This window comes from Artibeus jamaicensis, unplaced genomic scaffold, assembly GCF_021234435.1.
Source record: "Artibeus jamaicensis isolate MK-2021 breed Jamaican fruit bat unplaced genomic scaffold, CSHL_Jam_final scaffold_916, whole genome shotgun sequence".
Classification (NCBI taxonomy): Eukaryota; Metazoa; Chordata; class Mammalia; order Chiroptera; family Phyllostomidae; genus Artibeus; species Artibeus jamaicensis.
The window spans coordinates 47,191,688-47,215,461 of record NW_026522059.1 but is presented as its reverse complement, the minus strand read 5'-3'; the positions used below and the strand labels follow the sequence as shown (position 1 = coordinate 47,215,461).

Here is a 23,774-nt window from a genome sequence, read left to right as displayed (position 1 = left end):
GCTGGCTGTCTGCGGTTGGTTGCGCACTTGCATGCAAATAAACCAGTGAAGAGGCGAGCGTTGACACAGATCTCCCAGGCCCCCACGGCCAGCGCAGGGTGGCGGCTAGCACATTTGCACTCGGATAAGCAGGCGGGGGCAAGCAGTGAGGTGGACGAGGTGAGTGGAGAGGACTGCCATTGCTCCCTCTCTGACCCCGTCCCCAAATATAGCATCACAAACCAACAACCTGGGTGGCCCCGCCCTGGTGAACACCTAAGGCGCCTCTCCTCATACATAACAGGTGCAGACAGATCAAAACATGGCTCAAGAACAACTCAGAGCCCCAGAGCCGATAAATCTAAGTGATGGAGAAATAGCCAAACTTTCAGATGCACAGTTCAAAACACTGGTGATCAGGATGCTCACAGAACTGGTTGATTTTAGTCACACATTAGAGGAACATATGAAGGCTAAACTAATTGAAATGAATGGAAATGCACAGGAAGCCAACAGTGATGAAAAGGAAACTGGGACTCAAATTAAGGGAGCAGACCAGAAGGAAGGAAAAAATGACCAAACAGAAAAATATGAAGAAACAAGAATTCAGAAAAATGAGGAGAGGCTTAGGAACCTCCAGGACAACTTTAAACATTCCAACATCCGAATTATAGGGGTACCAGAAGGGAAAGAGGAACAGCCACAAGTGGAAAACTTATTTGAACAAATAATAAAAGAGAACTTCCCCAATCTGGAAAAGGACATAAAATTCCAGGAAATCCAGGAAGCTCAGAGGGTCCCAAACAAGTTGGACCCAAGGAGGAGAACAATAAAAAGTGAGGCTTCCAGGGGAAGAGATAGGGGGCAGTCACACAAAGGATCCCATCAGACTGTCAGCAGATTTCTCAAAAGAGACCTTACAGGCAAGAAGGGGCTGGAAAGAAGTATTCCAAGTCATGAAATGCAAAGACCTACATCCAAGATTGCTCTATCCAGCAAAGCTTTCATTTAGAATGGAAGGGCAGATAAAGCGCTTCTCAGATAAGATCAAATTCAAGGAGTTCATCACCACCAAGCCCTTATTATATGAAATGTTAAAGGGACTTATCTAAGAAAAAGAAGATAAAAAAGATGAACAGTGAAAGGACAGCACACTCACAGTTATTAACAACCACACCTAAAACAAAAGCAAATTAAGAGGACAGCTAGATCAGGAGCAGAACCATAGAAATGAAGATCACATGGAGGATTAGCAACAGGGGAGTGGGAGAAGAAGGGGGGAGAAGGTACAGAAAATAAGTAGCATAGACAGTAGATAGAAAATAGATGGGGGGGAGGGTAAGAATAGTAGGGGAAATATAGAATCTAAAGAACTTGAGACACGTGTTCATGAACTAAAGGGGGGAATGGTGGGGGAGGGGTGTGCAGGGTCGAGGGGAACGGAGGGGGGAATAGAACAAATATAATGGCATAATCAATAAAATTTTAAAAATTTTTAAATAAAAAATTTTTTAAAAAAGAAAGTTGCCCTAAGTTGGAAACAGTTTTCATAAAAATTTAAAACTTAACATCTTCTCTCCTGTTGCTAGTCTTTTTTTAAATTGGTTTTTAGAGTGAGAGAGGAAAAAAAATCTATTTAATGGTCCATTTATTTATGCATTCATTGGATGATTCTTGTATATTTCCTGACTGGGAATTGAACCTGCAACCTTGATGTATAGGGATGATGCTTTAGCCAGATGAGCTCCCTGGCCAGGGTCTTGTTGCTAATATTTATGCCTCAGATTATCAGTACACTTAGGATATACTAGTGATAATCTTGGACGCCTTTTTCACCTCTGAGCCATGAGGATGGGGTTATTTGCTCCTTCCTCTGGACCTGGTCTGACCTGATAGGCTTGTCCATTCTTCAGAAAGTGTACAATCTGGCACTGTGGGCAGGGCCAAGGAGTTCACCAGAAAAGAGTACCTGACTGTGGGTTATACAGGCCAAAAAAGAAGAGTCAGCTTGCATATGGTACCAATTTCTTAGCCAATAGCCTTCAGAGTCTTGGTACTTTCTTCATGAAGCCTCCTTTCCAAAAAGAAAAACAAAGGGATAAATATAGGTTATAAAATATAAAATGTTTAGAAAAATTCCCATGCTATACCTGTAGAAACTTGTAACTGTATTTTAATTAAAGCAATATTAAAACACAGTTATTTATGATATAAATCACCAGTTACATTGAATTTAGTATTTTTGAGCCAAAACATGCATTCTTATCATTACAGTTAATTTCATACATCTTAAAACCTAGAAGCTTGCTCCGGCCCGTGGAGCAATCAACTGGGGCTCGACCACCTACCTAGAACAAATGAGTTGGGGGGACAAGAGGGCGCGAAGAATGGCAGCAAGACAAAAGATTCTGATCAAGCTGCAAACTTTATTTTTCCGAACTGGGTATATATATAGGGGGGAGGGAGAGGAAGGAGATTAGGTTGCTTGCTATTGGTAGCTTGAGACAAAGAAGGGCCCGCTTATTGATTACTTGGGTAACTGTACTGTGGACACCTCATGTGCCTGTAGCTGATTGGCTTCTGGAGCGCACAGGTTCCTGTAATCAATGCAATGTTTTTAGCTAGAAGCCAGGTGTAAGGTTCCCAACAGAAGCTCTACTTCACTTTTAGAAACTGCATTTTAAATTCAAAATAAGTAAAGAGAAAAGAATGGCTTTTTCACTTAAATGATTTTGTGCTCAGATTAATTATGATTGTTTAGAACAAAAAGAACTTGGAGATAAGATCTTGAATTGTTTGCCAATAGTCATTGAGAAGTACTTGGGAGTGGGAGACATGCTGCAAATTCAGATGCTTATAAGTATAACCTTGACTTCTTAAGGTAGGGAAAAGATTTGTTTTAAAAATCTGAAAACACAGATTTGATTGTTGGCAAAATTCTAAAATATATTCTTAAACTGAAAGACCAGTACCGTGTAGCAGAAAACATAAAAAATGAGCATTAGCATTGGTGCCAAGTAACTTTTAAGTAATTGAGTTTATTCTTGTACTAAATAAGATACTTTGTAGCTCTACCCTCAAAGACAGGAAGTAGAATTAACTCTTATTTTCTGAGGACACTATATTAACATACTGTCTTATAAACTTTATTATTGGAGTAATCATTCTGTTTCATCTACACGTTCAATTTTCTATATATTATTTATATGAAGAAGACATAATTAGTGTTATCAGGCTCTAAAATAATCATTATAGTGACTGTAATAACATGGAAAAAATCCTTGTTAACATATTAAAATACAAAATACCTACAACTGTGATTACAATTAATTAAAAATTATTTGTGTTTACATGCAAAGCCTAGACTAGAACATGCTGAAATGATTGAGTGGTAGAAAGTTGCTTGTGCTATAAATAACAGGCATTAATTGTTTATTTTTTAAATAATTAATTTTGAAATAATTTGAAACAAAAATAGTTCAAAAAACTCCCCATATCCCCTTCACCCAGATTCACCAACCATTAAGTGCACTTGCTCCATCTCTCCCTCTCTGTAACCAATACACACAGGCACAGGCACCATCATTAGTGCTAAGAACAAGCTGAGACATGATTCTTCATTAGTACTAAATACTTCATTGTGTGTTTCCCCCAAACAAATATATTCTCCTACATAACTGCTGTAGTTGATTCAAATCCGAATTTCCCAACTTTTCTATCAGTGTTTCTTACTCCTTTGTGATGCAGAATTCTACATAGGGACCTGTTATATTTACTTATGTCTTGTCAGTCTCCAATCTGGAAAAATTCCGCTCTTTTTCTTACCCATCATGTCTTGATCAGTTTAAACAGTTCAGGCCTTACCTTCTATAGCATGACCTTACTTTACCTGGGTCTGTCTGACCTGTCAACAGGAACAGAGCCAGGCCAATGCTTTTTTGGCAAGAATGCCCCAGAAATTATCCCATGCTGTGCTCAGCTTCACTTCATGAGGCACTTTCTGTGGACCCATCGCACCACTGGTGATGCTGACCTCCATTTTGTCATCATGTTGCTGTCTCCCAGGTGTTTCTCTTTGTTTGTTTGTTTGTTTAGTTATTTTTCAAGTACAGTTTTTTGTCTATTTCTCCCATTCCAGCCCCCCCCCCCCGCTTCGTGCTCCCCACCTCCCTCCCATTTCCTAACCCCCTAGTCCTCATCCCTGTGTCTTTCATACTTGTTCCTCAAAATCCCTCCCCTTTTTCCCCCTTAAATTCCCTTCCCTCTCCCCTCTGGTCACTGCCCACTTGTTCTCTATTTCAATGTCTTTGTTTTTATGCTTGTTTGTTTTGTTGCTTAGCTTCCTGTTAAAGGTGAGATCATATGGTATTTGTCTTTCAACGCCTGGCCTATTTCACTCAGCATAATGCTTTCCAGTTCCATCCATGTTGCTGCAAAGGGTAGGAGCTCCTTCTTTCTCTCTACTGCATAGAATTCCATTGTGTATATGTACCACAATTTTTTGATCCGTTCATTTACTGATGGGCACCTAGGTTGTTTCCAACTCTTGGCTATTGTAAATTATGCTGCTATGAACATTGTGGTACATAGGTTCTTTGAAATTGATATTTTAGGATTCTTGCGATATAATCCTAGCAGTGGAATTGCTGGGTCAAAAGGCAGGTGGATTTTTATTTTTCTGAGAAAATTCCATACTGTTTTCCATAATGGTTGTACCAGTCTGCAATCCCACCAACAGTGAACTAAGGACTCCTTTTCCCCACAACCTCTCCAACATTTGTTGTTTATTGCTTTGTTTATGATAGCCATCCTGACTGATGTAAAGTGGTATCTCATTGTGGTTTTAATTTGCATCTCTCTGATAGCTAACGATATTGAGCATCTCTTCATGTGTCTCTGGATATTCTGTATGTCCTCTTTGGAGAAGTGTCTGTTCAAGTCCTTTTCCCATTTTTTAATTGGGTTCGATGTCTTCCTAGAGTGGAGTCGTGTAAGTTCTTTGTATACTTTGGAGATTAAACCTTTGTCTGAGGTATCATTGGCAAATATGTTTTCCCATACAGTTGGTTGTCTTGCTTTTTTGGCAAGACAAAAATCTAATACTGTTTTCTTTAGCCATGCAGAAGCTTTTTATTTTGATGAGATCCCATTTGTTTATTCTTTCCTTTATATTCCTTGCTCTAGGGGACATATCAGTAAAAATGTTGCTGCGTGGAATATCTGAGATTTTCTTGCCAGTGTTCTCCTCTAGGACTTTAATTGTGTCATGGCTTATATTTAAGTCTTTTATCCACCTTGAATTTATTTTGATGTATGGTGTAAGTTGGTGCTCAAGTTTCATTTTTTTGCATGTAGCTGTCCAGTTTGCTTTCCCAACACCATTTGTTGAAGAGGCTATCTTTACTCCATTTTATGTTACTGCCCCCTTTGTCGAATATTAATTGACTTTAGAGAGTTGGGTTGATTTCTGGGCTCTCTGTTCTGTTCCATTGGTCTATGTGCCTGTTTTTATGCCAGTACCAGGCTGTTTTGATTACAGTGGCTTTGTAATACAGTTTGGTGTCAGGTATTGCGATCCCTCCTACTTTGTTCTTCTTTCTCAAAAGAGCAGCTGCTATTCCGGGTCGTTTATGGTTCCATATAAATTTTTGAAGTGTTTGTTCTATGTCTGTGAAATGTGCCATTGGTACTTTAATAGGTATTGCATTGAATGTGTATATTGCTTTGGGTAGTATGGACATTTTGATGATGTTAATTCTTCCAATCCATGAACACGGTATATGTTTCCATTTGTTTGTGTCTTCCCTGATTTCCTTCTTCAGAGCTGTGTAGTTTTCTGCATACAGGTCTTTTACCTCCTTGGTTAGGTTTATTCCCAGATATTTTATTTTTCTTTTTGCTATATCGAATGGGATTTTTTCCTTGATTTCTGCTTCTGCTGATTCATTGTTCGTATACAAAAATGCCTTTGATTTCTGGATATTGACTTTGTATCCTGCTGTTTTGCCAAATTCATTAATTAGTTTGAGCAGTTTTTGGGTAGAGTCTATAGGATTTTCCATGTACACTATTATGTCATCTGCAAACAGTGACAGTTTTGTTTCCTCCTTTTCTATTTGGATGCCTTTTATTTCCTTTTCTTGCCTGATCGCTGTGGCCAGAACTTCCAAAACTATATTGAATAGAAGTGTTGAAAGTGGACATCCTTGTCGTGTTCCTGATCTTAGTGGAAAAGCTTTTAGTTTTTGCCCATTGAGTATGATATTGGCTGTAGGTCTCTCATATATGGCCTTTATTATATTGAGGAATGCTCCCTGTATTCCCACTTTGCTGAGTGTTTTTATCATAAATGGGTATTGTACCTTATCAAAAGCTTTTTCCGCATCTATTGATATAGTCATGTGGTTTTTGTCTTTGCTTTTGTTTATGTGATGAATTACATTTACTGATTTGCGAATGTTGAACCATCCTTGCATCCCTGGGATGAATCCCACTTGGTCATGGTGTATAATCTTTTGGATATATTGTTGGATGCGATTTGCCAGTATTTTGTTGAGGATTTTAGCGTCTATGTTCATCAGCGATATTGGCCTGAAGTTTTCTTTCTTTGTTGTATCTCTATCTGGTTTTGGAATTAGGATGATGCTGGCTTCATAAAAGCAGTTTGGGAGTTTTCCATCCTTTTGGATTTTTTGTAATAGTCTGTGAAGAATGGGGGTTAGCTCTTCCTTAAATGCTTTGTAGAATTCTCCTGTGAACCCATCTGGTCCAGGGCTTTTGTGTGATGGGAGTTTTTTGATTACTGCTTCAATTTCTTTTGCTGTTACTGGTCTATCCAGGTTTTCTACTTCTTTTTCATTGAGTTTTGGGAGATTATATTTTTCTAGAAATGTGTCCATTTCCCCTAGGTTCTCAAATTTCTTGGCATACAGTTCTTCATAGTAATTTCTTACAATCCCTTCTATTTCTGTGGTATCAGTTGTAATCTCTCCTGTTTCATTTCTGATTGCGTTTATTTGTGTCTGTTCCCTTCTTTTCTTGATCAGCCTACTTAAAGGCTTGTCTATTTTGTTTATCTTTTCAAAGAACCAGCTCTCCCAGATGTTTCCACTGTAAAGTCACAATGATGCCTCTCGCTTTATGAATTAGGATCAGTACTTTGTGAGAGGTATTCCAGTGTTATATCAGTGCCCTATTCTTGCCTGAATCCACTGCCTATAAAGGTTGCCAAAGATTGTTCTTTGTCTTCATCATTCCGTCTACATTTATTAGTTAGCATTCTATATGAAGCACATTGCCTCTCTCTTCATGTATTCATTTACTCTTTTATTTATATTAACATGCACTCTGGCTTATTAATCCATTATAGGGTATATACTGTTACTATCATTATTGTCTCAGATTTGGCTGGTGGGGGGCCTCTTCAGATGGTTCCTGTATTCTTTGGATGTATCCCTGACATTATTTGAGCTCCTCCTTACTTTCTGGCACAATAAGATGACCCAGACATATCTTTTACACCCCATGCTCCAGCCTAGGATTGCCATTTTCCAAGGTACCCAGGTTCCTTTGAGTCGAGAATAGTATTTAGAAACCAAGACCCAGTTGCTCATTGTGCTGTTTACTCCTGGGTTTTTGTTGCTTCCAAGCCCTCTCAGCAGACGGTTAGTCAGTACATACAGTAAGTCCTCACTTAACATCAATAGGTTCGACATAAGCAAACAAAGTATAGTGAAACCAACTTTCCCTTAGGATAATTAATGTAAACAAAACTTAAATTCCTATGGCATTGCATCAACATTTTAATAAAATGAATGAAATGACTTTGAATGTTATTGGAAGACCAGATATGAACATACATACACAAATAAATGTGTGTGTAGGAGAACCTTGGCTCTCATTATCTTCAACACGTTATTTATTTCCCCAGTGTAACCACTCTTGCAACCAACCATCTTTGCCCTTTCCTCCTCTGGATACCTTGGTGCACCATACCCTTGGGTGCTGGCAGGCACACCATTAATGTCCACTTTGTGGCTAAAGCTCCACCCACCCCACCAGTGTCCATGTTCTTGGGACTAGCCAGTGGGCATGCAGCATGCTACCCAAGCACATTTGCACCTTATTCCCTCCCCTCTTTTTTAAAAAAATTTTATTTATTTATTTTCAGAGAGAGGAAGGGAGGGAGATAGGGAGAGAAACATCAAAATGTGGTTGCCTCTCACATATCCCCTACTGGGGACCTGCCCCACAATCCGGGCATTTGCCCTGACTGGTAATCAATTGGTGACCCTTTGGTTCACAGGCCTGTGCTCAATCCACTGAGCCACACCAGCCAGGACCTCCTCCCCTTTTTTCACTCTCTTCACTGTGAGTCACTGCCTGTTTCATGTTTTGTAAAGTATCAAAAAATAAACAGGGTATGAAATAAATGAAGTACACAAAAATTTTATTTTGTTGAATTTACTATAGCTGCATTGAAAAGTAGTATCAGCTATTACTTGCAGATGGCCTTATTATTATGGCAGATATGATGGACTTTATTATAGCAAAACTTACTGCTAAAATGATCATAGCAAAATTCCTCTTCTTCAGCTTTAAGTATGCTGTTAGGTTAATTTTGTTTATGTAATTTCCAGTCTTAGTAGATAAAGAAAAATTTAGAAGTAGATATGTAAAGAAAAGTTTCACCAGCCGGTCAAGATGGAAGCATAGGTAGACACACTGTGCCTCCTCCCTCGCACAACCAAAATTAAGGACGATAAAAATTTAGAAACAAAAAAAAACAACCAGAACTGACAGAAAATTGAACTATACAGAAGTCTGACAACCATTCATCCAGACCAGTAAGAGGGGCGGAGTTGGCAACCAGCAGAGAGTGGTTGCGGCAGGAAAAACCGGTGGCTGGTGGACCCAGGTGCGAGGTGGCAACTAGCAGACCCAGTGAGGCGAGTAAGGCAGCTGGCTGACGTGGTCAAACATTCGCACACAGATAAACCAGACAAAAATGAGCAGCAAGATGGACCATGCAACCCAGGGCCTCAGCACTGAGAAATAACACCTAAAAGCACTGATTGAAAACACTTGTGGGGGTTGAGGTTCCTCAAGAGACTCCCAGCCTCACAGGAGAGTTAGTTGGAGAGACCCACAGGGTCCTAGAACATATACAAGCCCACCCACCTAGGAACCAGAACCAGAAAGGCCCAGTTTGCTTGTGGGAAGTGGCAAGAGACTGAAACCCAAGAGAGAGCTGAACAAGTGCCATTGTTCCCTCTTGAACCTGCCCCACGTACAGCATCATAACAGAAGGAACACAGGTTGCCCTGCCCTGGTGAACACCTAAGGCTCCGCCCCTCACTACGTATCAGGCCCGACAAGACCCCCGCAAAAAATGGCTCAAATGGAAAAACAGTTCAAAGCCCCATAGCCAATAGATCTAAGTGACCAAGAGATAGCCAGACTATCAAATGCACAGTTCAAAGCACTGGTATCAGGATGCTCACAGAACTGGTTGACTTTGGTCACAAATTAGATGCAAAAATGAAGGCTACTTCATACTAAGTGTAATGAAGGAAAATGCACAGGGAACCAATAGTGATGGGAAGAAAACTGGGATTCATATCAATGGAGTAGACCAGAAAGAAGAAAAAAACAACCAAACAGAAAAGAATGAAGAAACGAAAATTCAAAAAAAAATGAGGAGGGACTTAGGAACCTCCAGGACATCTTTAAACGCTCCAACATCCGAATTATAGGGGTACCAGAAGGGAAAGAGGAACAGCCACAAGTGGAAAACTTATTTGAACAAGTAATAAAGGAGAACTTCCCCAATCTGGCAAAGGAAATAGACTTCCAGGAAGTCCAGGAAGCTCAGAGAGTCCCAAAGAAGTTGGACCCAAGAAGGAACACACCAAGGCACATCATCATTATATTAGCCAAGATGAAAATGAAGGAGAGTATCCTAGAGGAAGCAAGAGCTAAGGGGACAGTCACCTACAAAGGAGTTCCCATCAGACTGTCAGCAGATTTCTCAAAAGAGACCTTACAGGCAAGAAGGGGCTGGAAGGAGGTATTCCAAGTCATGAAATCCAAAGACCTACAACCAAGATTGCTCTATCCAGCAAAACTTTCATTTAGAATGGAAGGACAGATAAAGTGCTTCTCAGATAAGATCAAATTCAAGGAGTTCATCATCACCAAGCCCTTATTATATGAAATGTTAAAGGGACTTATCTAAGAAAAAGAAGATGAAAAGTATGAACAGTAAAAAGACAGCAAACTCACAGTTATTACAACCATGCCTGAAACAAAAGCAAACTAAGCAAACAACTAGAACAGGAACAGAACCACAGAAATGGAGGTCACATGGAGGGTTATCAACAGGGGAGTGGGAGGAGGAGAGACGGGGAAAAGATATAGAGAATAAGTACCATAGACAGTAGATAGAAAATAGCCAGGGGGGAGGGTAAGAATAGTAGGGGAAATGTAGAAACTGAAGAACTTATGACACATGGACATGAACTAAAGTGGGGCAATGTGGGTGAGAGGGGGTGTGTAAGGTGGAGGGGAATGAAGGGGGGGGAATGGGACAACTGTAATAGCATAATCAATAAAATATATTTTAAAAAAACAGATGAACCTACAAAAACAAAAATGAACTAAGCAAACAACTAGAACAGGGACAGATTCACAGAAATAGAGATCACATGGTACATTATCAGGGGGTAGGGGGGATTATGGGGGAAAAGGTACAGGGAGTAAGAAGCATAAATGGTAGGTACAAAATTGACAGGGGGAGGTTAGGAATAGCATGGGAAATGGAGAAGCCAAAGAACTTTTATGTATAACCCATGGACATGAACTAAGGAGAGGGAATGATGGTGGGACAGGGGTACAGGACAGAGGGGAATAAAGGGGAGAGAAAAATGGGACAGTTGTAATAGCATAATCAATATATTTCAAAACAAACAAACAAACAGAATTTTAACCCAGAAAAGGGGCATGCATGCAAGTCATAGAATTAAAGGCAATTCTTCAATAAGTTTTGTTTTATGAAAATCATTTTTAAAAAAAGGTTAACCATTTATTGTTTCAAAAGTCATTGAGACTGGATTGTTTTCTTCAGACTTATGTCTTAGTTTGATAAAATATTTAAATAAGAAATTCATTTTATATTAGTCTCCAAAACATTTGCTTGTACCATGAATATCTTGTCAACTATGAAGTCAATAATTTGGCCTATTTGCATATGGCCTAGGGTTTGCATGTGGATTTCATGTGTGTGTCAGATAAATTTTTACACTTTTGTGCTTTCCTTGTACAGCGAATTTAGAGAGCATTTTATTGTTTTAGTCTAGCATAAGGGGGATTGGATTCTTCCCCCAATATCCAGAATACCACTTAATTTTTAATAATTAGTAGTTATAATTACCCGTGCTTGCCATGAGGTGTATACTAAATGTTTTACAGCTAGTGTCAATCCTTTAAACAACCCCTGAGATAATGTGTTACTACTTCTGTCTCACAGATGAGGAAAAATGTATTAACACTGCTTTTCTGTTCCTTAACCTTATTATTAATTTATGCTGCCTTGAACTTTTTTCTCTAAATTTATAATTTAATTTTTTTCCAATATTGACTGATTAATTTGCTTCACAGGGATCGAAAATTATGCAATTTGGGATTAAAAGGCTACTATGTTAAAGGCAATGGCAACAATGCAGGTAATATAGTGTAAAGCTACATAACCCCCCTTTTTTGGATAAAATTAACCATGATGTTGTATTATAATTTGTTATATTACTGTACTAATTTCTTAGCATAAAATATTATGTGGCAAAAAAAATTCTGTAATAGTAGACAGCCCTTCTTTTCTATTCTAACATGGTTCTAGAATTTTTATCAAAGCAGATCTTTTTTTTTTTCCTACAGCAAGCTCCTGTGTGGACCAGAAATAGTAGTCTCCTATACCTCGTGTAGCATTCCTTCCTGAGTTGTCACCATTAGATAAAAACAACCTGAGAATTGAGGCTCTGAAAAGGTAGAGGACGTATAGTTTCTTCTGCCGATTTTTATCAGGCATTATAAGGTATACAGAGCCACACTAAAATATTTCAAGACTTTGTTTGAGCATACAGTGATTCAGACTGGGCAGTACCAAACCAAAGATGGCTAGGATCACTCCACTGACAGGAACTGGGAGGAGTATTTTTATAGAGAAGTTTTAGAAGCAAAACAGATTATTTGGTTGACCATATATTAAGCTGTTGCCTTAATTGGGAAAGCTTAGTTGGCTGTTTGTGATTGGCTGTTCTTAAATTTCATTTTCTCACGTTGAAGTGCATTGACTGTAGCTTAGGTTTTGATTTGTTTGGGTTGGCTACTAAGGCATTAGAGCCATCTCATCTAAGGGCCTCCTTGTTTAATTACTTTAACAACTATATAAACAAATGATTAGGGGTAAATTCCAAGTGAACATCATAGTCTTGCCAAAAGTAAAAGGGCCACAATTTGGGTTAACTTTCCCAAATAACAAATAGGATTTGTTCTATACTTAGACCTTTGCCCAGCCTCCTGAAAACCATCTTGGTCTCTCTCACTATCCCTGTTCTTTCCACACAAGTCCTGCGTGTTTCTTTGCACACAGGGAAAACTGCAGCATATGATGTGGGCTCAAACCTTCACAAGTAGGCTGTCATACTACCCTTGAAAATCCTTTAACTTTCATAATGGTTAAACAAATCACTGTTTTGTTAGTTGCATACTGGATGAAATGGTTTGTTTTTCAGTGTTATTTAGTACAAATAAAATTAATTTTGATACTAGACTACAACAGACTCCAAAGTATGTATACCATGAAAGGATCATAAAACTTAGTTGTTCCATTTTTCCTATTTTGCTCTCTCCTGAGCTTTCATAAGTTCATTGAATGAAGTGGTGAATGGAGTCCCCTTCATTATTTAGAGATATCTTTGCTCCTTTTTTCTTATAGTAGAATTTGCATATATAAGATTTCTTTCTTTTTTCAGTGTCGGTTTTTTTTCTCTGTAAGACTCACTGTTCTGCTTCCTAAAATCATTAAAATCATTTATCTGGAGGGCAGCTCAGTCCTAATTGAGTATGCTGATACATAAAGTGATTTTTATCTCTCATTTAAACAGTTAATAGAGCATTTTGCATGACATCTGTCCAATTAGTGGTCTGATCCACTTAGATAACCATATTAGGATAAAGCTAAACTTGTTTTGTTATAATAAAACAGGTTTTCCATAAGAACTAGAATTTGGACACTTGAAAGGATCTTCCAGTTCAGTTGATTTCAGACATTTAATAGCAGAGCCCTTTTATTAAACCAGCTCTTCCTTAGAGTTCCAGGGTGTAAATCTAGTTGTGGTTGAAACACCTGGGAGGAGCTAGAAGTCGTGCTCTCACCTCTCGTATTAACTGCTTCTAAAATAACTCCATGAGTCATTATGTAAAATACACCAATCTAGATATACTGCAGATAAGGAATGTTAAGTGTAAAAGTTTGCTTTATGGTTATTGTACTGTGTTCCTTCTTACGTGCTCCGTACTTTTTGCGCAATGCACAGCACAGAAGAGAGGGTCAGTCTGTGTAAGTTGAATTGGCAGCTGGATGGCTAATGGCAGGTAGAGCCAGACTACAAATTGTCTCTCGATTCTTAGTTGGCCATTTTTTTACTAATCCAGATTACCATAAGTTCCCTTTTTCTTCTATCCTTAAAAACTATAACATTTGTATATCTTTACTTGGGGCAAGTCATGTTATAACTCTGGGTCTCAGGTTTTTCTTCATTAAAATGATGATAAAGCCTGCATCTAAATTTTTTCTCAGTCTAAGCTAACAAATGCTATCTGTAGGAGACCAAGCTACAGACCAAGAGGAAGAAGGTGATAATTCCCAAAGTACTAAAGAATCATGTGATAGCAAAAGAATAGGCCTGGATGAAAGTGAACTTGATTCTGAGGCCGAACTCATGAGAAGTATGGGATTGCCACTTCAGTTTGGTGGGATGTCTGCACATAAGAATTTTGAAGTAAGTATTAACTTTTATTATTTCTATTTATTAGATTTCTTTGTAAAATCATATGGGATTATGTAACCCCAAGTCTAATGTATTTATGAATTAGAACATTCCACCTCTTTTGTAATGTACATTTTCATATATCAACCAAAACTGTAAGTTGTGATGTGTTCTACATGTGATTTTTTTTCTGCTCTTGGAAAATTAGGTCACGAGATTCACTTGTTTGTGTAACTGAAAGCCCAGGGTGGTGGAGGAGGATCGAGGGTATTTTGTTTAATTTAATGTCAAAGTAGACTTGGGTTCTGCTTTCTCTTTTAGTTTATGAAGTGGATTTTATATTTAAGTTATTTATCTTATGTAGGAGTCTATGAATACCAGGAATAAAGTTAAAATTAAAAAGAAAAAGAAAAAACATCAAAAGAAGTACTTAGATGAGATTATTAAAGAATCTTTGAGACAAGACTATGAGGAAGATGACATTTTGGCTTCAGATGATCCATCCTCAGTTGAACAGTATAAGAACACCAGAACTTGTAAACTTCAGTCCAGAAAAGATACTGAAATTGAAAATCTTTCTGTTGAAAATACATTGTCTCCAAAGCTAGAAATTACAGAGAAATGGGAAAAGTACTGGAATGAATATGGTGGAGGACTATTATGGCAAAGCTGGCAAGAAAAACATTCAGATCAAACACTGTGTTCTGAACCTTGGAACATTCCTGATACCAAGGCAGAATGGGAACAGCACTATAGTCAACTTTATTGGTATTATTTAGAACAATTTCAGTATTGGGAAGCTCAGGGTTGGACTTTTGATGATTCACAAAGTTGTGATACAAATACGTGTGGGTCTAAAACAGAAGATGACAATGAGAAAGATGAAGATTGCGTGAAAGCAGACTTACAGTCATTTCCATCTTCATCAGTTGGTAGCGAAAGCTCTAGTTCAAGTGATAAAGATCATAATGAAGTACTTGATGGAATTAGGAACATAAGGCTGAATTCAGGGAAAGTAGAAGAGAGCCAGTTAGAGTCAATTGTAAGTTCTGATGGACATCAGTGGCTAAGTGAAGTTAACAGCAGAAGAGAATGCCCTGCTTCTGGTGAAAGCAAACCTCATGGTAAAGGAACCGAGGAAAGCAACTTGTCTGGGAATAGAAGCACAAACCAATCGGCCAAGGGTAAGACTGACCAAGATTTATTCTACTAAGGAACAGTTAACTAAATGAATCTATTTAGCAAAATAACTAACACTAATTCTTTATGGTAGCGTTAAATAATGCCAACCACATTTTATGTTACAATGAAATTACTTAATCTTATTTTTATATCACAAGTTGTTTATTACCCTTTTATATAAATAAAAAGAATATTTGCACAGAGTTCTCCAAAGTATCATTCCTTCCTCTTGTATTTTAGTGGCCAATAAATTAAAATTTGGAAATTTCTAATTAAGTCAGAAATCTAATTTAGAGTGATTTTGAAATGTCCAAGCTTCTCTGGAACAAATTAGTTTATAGGAGGCACATAAGAAAGGGGTTGAGAGCACCTTTGATATTAGGCAAATCTGAATGAGAGCCATAGCTGGAATTCAGTTGAAACACGAGAAGTTTTGCTATAAAGAGAATCTAAACAGGAAATTATATTCATTTATAACTGAAAGGGTTGATTTCAGGATTCTCATAAAATATCCAAGATAAGAACTTGGTTGACTCCTGCCTAAGTGATTAAAAAAAAGTTAATTGTCATGCAGACTGGTACCACTGTGAAGACTAAAGAAAGCTAGTGAGAAGTGTGTGAAGATAAGGAAGAGTAGGCTAGATAAGAATGGTCTCGCTTGGGAAAACGGCACTACCAACTGATGGTTCCAGGAAAATGAGAGATGAGGAAATGTTTAGGACTTTCAGGTTTTTCCTGAAGCCCACTAACATGTATGTTATCTTGGCATCCTTGATGTTTGGTACTGGAAAAGTCGGGCACATAGGGACTTTCTTCCCACCCTTATTCATATATGAAGTGAAAGGTTTTGGCGTTTTATACATATTTAACAGTTAGGTTTTCTTTGCTCATCTTAGGTTGCTGGTCTTATCTAGTTGAGTTTCCCTTAGAGAGTTATCAGAGAGCTCTATCTACTTTTTCTTTTCTCTGTACTCTTAAAATAGAGCTTAATTCACTATAATATTCTCAGTTGTTATCAAATTTTTATATGATTTTTAATATAAGTCTTTGATACTCTTCAATACTTTTCTAATTACTTCCTGTAATTTGTTTTGACAGTAAAGCCTGAACTATGTATATTGGTCAATGCGTTGGCCCCTTTGTGTTACTCCCTTTTAGTATCCTTCCTACATTTTTTCCTTTGTAAAACCTATTAAGCCCACAATTTCTGCCTTCTCTTATCTGTTTCCTAAGCTGTGTGTATAGATTGACCATGTCTATTGCCTATTTCCTTATGTATATAATTGCTTGTTTCTGTAATTATCTGTAGTGGGACTGCCATCAGGATTAATTTAAGAATTCTACATTCTGATTTATTTAAGATACACCCTTGAGATCAAAACACAAGGTATATATATTGCATTTTTCTATAAGTATTTTTTTTACTGTTTGCGATTGGGTGTTCTTCTGAAGTGGTCTGCCCCCACACATTCGAAGCTTCCCACTGTCTACACTGCAGACACCTCTCCACTTTTAGTCTCACCCACCTCCTTTGTTCCAGTCTGAAGAAATAAAGAACGAGGACAGCTGTGTACCTCAGTTGGAGCTAAAGGTTAAAAATACTCTTTTTAAATGGTGGTATTTCTCTTTGTTACTTCCATTATTACTTTAAGAGCAATGTTATAGACCATTAAATGTATTAGCTTCTTAATAAAGATAACTTTTTAAATATATATTTTATTGATTATGCCATTACAGTTCTGTTTCCACCCCTTCATTCCCCTCCACCCTGCACACCCCTTCCCCCACCATTCCCCCCTTTCGTTTATGACCACGTGTCTCAAGTTCTTTAGATTCTATATGTCCCCTACTGTTCTTGCCCTCCCCCCTATCTATTTTCTACCTACCATCTATGCTACTTATTTTCTGTACCTTCTCCCCCCTTCTCCTTTTCCCACTTCCCTATTGCTAACCCTCCATGTGATCTTCATTTCTATGGTTTGCTCCTAATCTAGCTGTCCTCTTAGTTTGCTTTTGTTTTAGGTGCGGTTATTAATAACTGTAAGTGTGCTGTCCTTTCACTGTTCATCTTTTTAAATCTTCTTTTTCTTAGATAAGTCCCTTTAACATTTCATATAATAAGGGCTTGGTGGTGATGAACTCCTTGAATTTGATCTTATCTGAGAAGCACTTTATCTGTCCTTCCATTCTAAATGAAAACTTTGCTGGATAGAGCAATCTTGGATGTAGGTCTTTGGATTTCATGGCTTGGAATACTTCTTTCCAGCCCCTTCTTGCCTGTGAGGTCTCTTTTGAGAAATCTGCTGACAGTCTGATGGGAACTCCTTTGTAGGTGACTGTCCCCTTATCTTTTGCTGCTTCTAGGATTCTCTCCTTCATTTTAATCTTGGCTAATGTAATGATGATGTGCCTTGGTGTGTTCCTTCTTGGATCCAGCTTCTTTGGGACTCTCTGAGCTTCCTGGATTTCCTGGAAGTCTATTTCCTTTTCCAGATTGGGGAAGTTCTCCTTTATTATTTGTTCAAATAAGTTTTCCACTTGTGGCTGTTCCTCTTCCTCTTCTGGTACCCCTATAATTCGGATGTTGGAATGTTTAAAGTTGTCCTGGAGGTTCCTAAGCCTCTCCTCATTTTGTTGAATTCTTGTTTCTTCATTCTTTCCTATTTTGGTCATTTTTCTCTTCCTTCTGGTCCACTCCCTTGATTTGAGTCCCAGTTTCCTTTCTGTCACTATCGGTTTCCTGTGCATTTCCCTTCCTTTTTAATTAGTTTATCCTTCATTTGTTCCTCTAATGTGTGATTAAAGTCAACCAGTTCTATGAGCATCCTGATCACCAGTGTTTTGAACTGTGCATCTGATAGGCTGGCAATTTCTTGGTCACTTAGAGTTATCGGCTCCAGGGGTTTGAGTTCTTCTTGAGCCATGTTTTGGTCTGTTTGAGCCTGTTACATATGAGGAGGGGAGCCTTAGGTGTTCACCAGGGTGGGGCCACCCAGATTCCTGGGTTGTGACACTGTATGTGGGGGCGGGGTCAGAGAGAGAGCAGTAGCAGTCCCTCTGCTGCTTCCTGCTGCTGGGGCCTGCGCGGTCTGTCTCGCTACTCAATCCTTCGCTGGTTTATCTGTGCTCGAATGTGTGACCCCCAGTCAGCCTGCCGCCTTGCTCCTTCACTGGGTCCGCCCAATGCTACCCCACACTTGGGATCCGCCCTTGGCTGGCTGCCTGCATGCCTGGGTCGGGGAATCTTTTTTGCCCAACCCGCTCCGCTGCTGGCTCTGCCCCTCTTACTGGTCTGTCTGAATGGTTCGTTGTTGTCGGACTTCCGTATAGTTCAATTTTCGGTGGTTTGGCTGCATTTTTTGTTGCTAAAACTTTGTTGTTTTTAAACTTGGTTGTGAGAGAAGGCACAGTGTTTCCACCTATGCCTCCATCTTGGCGGAAGTCTAAAGATAACTTTTTAATCAATGTGATCATGCCAACTTTAGAGTCCCTTAGATTAACATTTCATCAAAATGTATGGAGTTAGGCAGTTATCAGGAAAGAGTAGTTTTAGTTCACTTTTCAAGTAGCTAAATCATGGAAACTTTTAAACATTAATAGGCATAGCTCCAATTTTTTCGTGTTCCGGTTCCACCTGTAGATGTACATAGAACAGATAGATATGGTCTGGCACTTTGTCTTGTGTACACATGTCATTCATTGCAGGAAAGGCACCGAAATATTTTGATTGCCTTTGCAAATGGCAGAAGAGTTGTCAAACCAGAGATGAAAATCCACAGTAATAACTGCCTCTTTAGATTCACAGGAGTGTTCAGAAACAAACACAGTCAAAGAAAGACCACATCCCAACAGTATGGATGGAGACGACAGTGAAGAAGATCCGCCAGAACATAAGCCAAGCAAACTCAAGAGGAGGCAAGTTGCACATTACCTCTCTCTCAGAATGTGTTAGCATGAGAACTCTGACTATGAGTGAGTAGCTATAAAGTGCCTGTTACATTATAGCAGTGCTGATCCTATGAGGAGAAGAAACAAGACCCTGGGCTTTGGAATATGGTCAGATCCCAACACTGCCTCTTCAGTTCTGGCACAATTTCTTATCTATAAAATGGAACTGATGCCTTTTTGTGAGATCATAGGGAAGACTGGTACTAGCATATAATATATCTGACACTTAGCAGCTATCAACTAGTAGTATATAAGTAGGTGCAGTCTGTCTCCAAGAAGTTCTAATTTTTTTTTTCAGAAGTCTGGGAATAGTCATAGGATTTTAATACATCTCAGATACATCAGCTCTAATGCTTTCATTATACCAATAAGACAAAACAAAGATAAATACCTTGCCCAGATTTATGTAGCAGTAATGGCAGCTTTAAAGCTAGAGCCCAGTCCAACTCTTTCAAAGACAGTACTCTTTCTAGTGTGTCATTGACACATGTAATTAAACAAGTCGAAAATAATGTAAGGTAAGATATGGTTAAATGCTAATGCTGTAAATTACAAGAAAAGAAATAGGACGTGAGCTGGACACATTTCATTCCTGTGACAGGACAGACAGTGCTTTATTTAACACTTCTTTGTTCCCTATAGCTTAAAGTAAAAGAGTAAGCAAGCTTCAGAGGCTCAGTATCTTAGTAAATAAAAGCATGACCCTCCAGTGTTCCTTATATTTTACCTAATAGGTCCACCGTAAGTGTCTAGTGGGCATAATTTAATTTGCAAGAATAATCTCTCGCCATTTCCATTTACTTGTTATTGTTTCCCAGGTAGTAGGAATATTAGAATTATCCCCAATAGATGGAGCATCCTGGGTTACTTAGTATCATTTGTATCATAACCTTATTCTTCTGAACAGAATATATTCTGTAATTTTTTTTTTGTTAAGTTGATATTTCTCAAGTATTTCCTTATTTATTTTTCAGAAAAACCTCTAGAGGTATCATTCTAGGAGATTGGTGTAAGGCTGAAGTTTTTAACTGGTGTTTTTTCAAAGGAGAATGAGTAGATCCATATTTCTATAATGTTCAGGAATAGAGATAATTAACAGGATTTAAGATTTGGGTGCTTATTGCTTGTGTTCCAAACACTGCTTTGTACTTTATCTCATTTGGAAAATCCTGTTCTTCCTGGGTTTGTGGACTGTGGCTGATTATTGTGATGGGAAAGCTTGCATAAGTTGACTATATATACTTTTGATATTTCCCTGAACATGTGGGTTCTGGAGATAATGTCTTGTCACCATTTGTTTGTTTGTCTAGCCATGAACTGGACCCCGATGAAAACCCAGATTCAGAGTTTGATGACAGTGGTTCCCTTCTAGGATTCAAGCATGGCTCAGGACAAAAGTAATTATACATAAATGCTGTTATCCTTAAATCTTAACCATTTCAGCTGCCTTAAAGCTCTCTGATATTCAGATAGCTAATAATGAGTATGTATTTTATAGCCTTTGAGATATTTCAGTTAAGACACTAACCTCTGATTAGTAAGAATTATAGTGATAATCACCATACATTTGATGATATATTCACATATATTAACTCAGTTGTACTTCATAGCAATCCAGTGTTGTTATTTCAGTTTATAATAACACAACTGCAGCTTACAGGTTTTGACTTAGTCACAGTCATTTTATTTCCTGGAGAGAATGAGGTCAAGGCCAGCCTTTGAGATTTTAAGCATAGGTTCTCTCTTCACCTAGTGTCTCATGTAACTCTTTGTATTTCTGAAGTGTTTGGCAAACATGCCATGAAAAGTTTGAATCTCTAGTAACTGGTTTTCTTTTTCACTATAAAAGTAGTGAAACTAAAAACAAAACAAAAGTAACAAGTAGAGTGTATATCTTTTCTTCAACTCATTCCCCAGAGCTAAGCAATATGTGGCATATATCCTTCCTAATTTTTCATGTGTGTTTTTATGACTGTGTACATATACGCACCGTATAAAACACAAAAATAGAATCACTATACATAGTCTAAGCTTGCTTCTCTGCTTCAGCAGTGTGCCCTCAACAGCCTGCCTTATCAATACATTTACCTAATCCTTTCAGTTGGGCCCTGTGCTTAATTGTTTATCCTGTATATAGAGCTAGATTGTTTCCTAAGATCTAAGCTTATGTGTTTGAGGTACCCCCAGGACATAAATATTGCATGTACTATTAGTTCATTTCTTCTTATTTCTTAATAGTACACCATTGTATAGATATAGCATGGTTTGTTCAACCATTATGTATAGAAGGACGTTTGGATTATGTAAAGTATTTTGCTATTACAAATAAAGCTGTTATGAACTTTTGTGTACAGAATGTATTAGTGTTCTTGGATTAAATGCCCAAGCATTAAATATAAGGAAACTGAATAGTTTTTTATCAATGACATGAACACTGAACCAAGTAGCTAAAGTATACTAAAGACCTACCATTTATGTCAATTTGCGTCAGTGATTCAAACCAAGATGTTTGGTCTTTGATGTTTCTAATGGTTAAGGCATATTTTGTTAGTTGTGAAATTTTTATGGGTTCTTACACATTATGAAATCAGCGAGGAAAGGACATTATTTCATTCCTATGATGTAAATTAAATCCAAATTAGTTCAGAAATACATGCTCATAATTATAATACTGTGAATGACTAATAACTAATGGTTATTTTGTATAGTTATATAGTTATTATAACTGTTAGTTATAGTTGCACATTATCTCTCAGTTGCAATGGTTATCTCTCACATATGGTATTTCAAAGCAGTTGTAGTTCATATAATAATTTCAAACTAAAGATCATAGAGATTAGTAACATAAAGAGTTTTCCTGGTATTGCCATGTTTAAATTCCTGGCAGAATTTATTTTTACCCACATGTAGTTTGAGAAGCTATTTGGGTAGCTCTTGCTGATATACACTCATTAGAGATTTATTCTTTTGCCTTGGGTTTAATTATTTCTCCTCTAATTACAACACCAAATTCTACCTAAAAGTGTAGGGTAAGCTGTACTTTTTTTCAAATAAGTTTTGAATACGGCTAGAAGATAATACCTGGCATTTAAAAACCAAACTGTTGAGGAGTTTGTAAGTGCTAAATTATATACTACACTTGGTCTCTAATAGTCTGATAGTAGGTGTATGCATTTTAGGACTGGAAAGTGTAGATGGTTAGATCAAAGATATTCTCTCATTATGTTAATAGGGATTTGCTTCTTTTGTGAGTTCAGATTGATTTGGGTTAGGAATTTTGTGGCCACTTTCAAGATAATTTTAACATATCCAGATATATGTTAAAGAGCTTTGGCATCACCTCACCAATTGCAATGGTGTTATATTTTTTTGCTATTTCTTAATTACATATGTACTATGTAACTTCTACTTTCCACTCTGTATATGTTGATATTCCCAACTTTGGTGTTTCACATCTACGTGAGAATTTACATTCAAGCTAGACTTTAAACTGCATTTTGAACTTTATTTCATAATTTCCTAATTTAGAAAAGTGGAATTAAAATAGTGGCTGCTAATAGAAAAATAGTAAAAATCACTAGGTTTATTTTTTTTTCATATGAAGAAACAAACTCCTAGAACTTAAGGTTTGAGTAAACTTCATTTGATTTGGTCACAGATACGGTGGAATTTCAAATTTCAGTCGTAGGCGGGTCAGGTATGTACAGAAGAATGTGAAATACAAGTCACAGTTCTTGGACATGAGAAGACAAATAAATATGAAAAACAAACATATTTTCTTTACTGAAGACACAGAAAAAACATGCTTCAAAAAAAGTAAAGCTTTGAGTAAGGTATGTATTTGTTTTATTTTTCCAGATAGAATTTCATCTTGTGAGCGTGGCTCCTTAAAGTTCTTGTTTTCATAAGAGAACCCTGTTTCTACTAGACATAAGGGCACCTAAGATTCTTTTCCACTTGCTTCCTAAAGACATATACTGTGTGAACTCCATTTGAAAAAGATTAAGTTGAGGATAATATGAAAAGGGTATTTTGAAAGCTACAAAGTAGTAGAGTCTGGGAAGATGAATGGGTAATATTGCATTATCTATGTAGTAACAACAGTGGAAGTGGCTCATCTGTTTTAGGCCAAGTAGGATCCTGGAAATCCAGTTTCTGATACTACTTTTATTGTAATCCTTAAGTTTGAGGTCATCTAAAGGTGATGATTACAGTTTGCTCTAACAAGTTTATCCTAATGACATGAGACTCAAGGCAAATTTGGTGATTCACATTGTTAATTATTCCTATCCCCTCTCTTGGATTTTGCTGTACTTGTCTTCCAACTACCTGGAAAACAAAGGTAATTAAAATTGCTTTTGCTTGGTTGTGATGAGTGAATCTTATCCATTGTAGAAAAAGAAAAGCACCTTCCAGTGAGCAGAACCTTTGTAGCAGCCACATCTCCAGCAGCTCTTTTCAGCCAACAGAACACATTCTCGGACCCCACAAGGCTTTGTCTTTTCCCTAGTGGACATTACTCTTCTCAACTTCAGTATTCTTCTAAAACATACTACAAATGTATAGCTAGTCTCCTTTTTACCATATTTCAGATTGTATGGTTGCTGGTGATAATTTTAA

General features: G+C 37.7%; 1 protein-coding gene across 1 annotated transcript in view; it reads left to right on the top strand.

Moving 5' to 3' along the window:
* The window catches only part of TGS1 (trimethylguanosine synthase 1), a 59,970-nt gene that overhangs the window by 4,557 nt on the left and 31,639 nt on the right, over positions 1-23,774 (top strand). The window contains exons 2-7 of the mRNA XM_037148301.2: positions 11,638-11,702; positions 13,861-14,036; positions 14,389-15,208; positions 19,004-19,121; positions 20,465-20,551; positions 22,813-22,987. Of these exons, the coding sequence (XP_037004196.2) occupies positions 11,638-11,702; positions 13,861-14,036; positions 14,389-15,208; positions 19,004-19,121; positions 20,465-20,551; positions 22,813-22,987 (1,441 nt within the window). The remainder of the gene's footprint in view (positions 1-11,637; positions 11,703-13,860; positions 14,037-14,388; positions 15,209-19,003; positions 19,122-20,464; positions 20,552-22,812; positions 22,988-23,774) is intronic.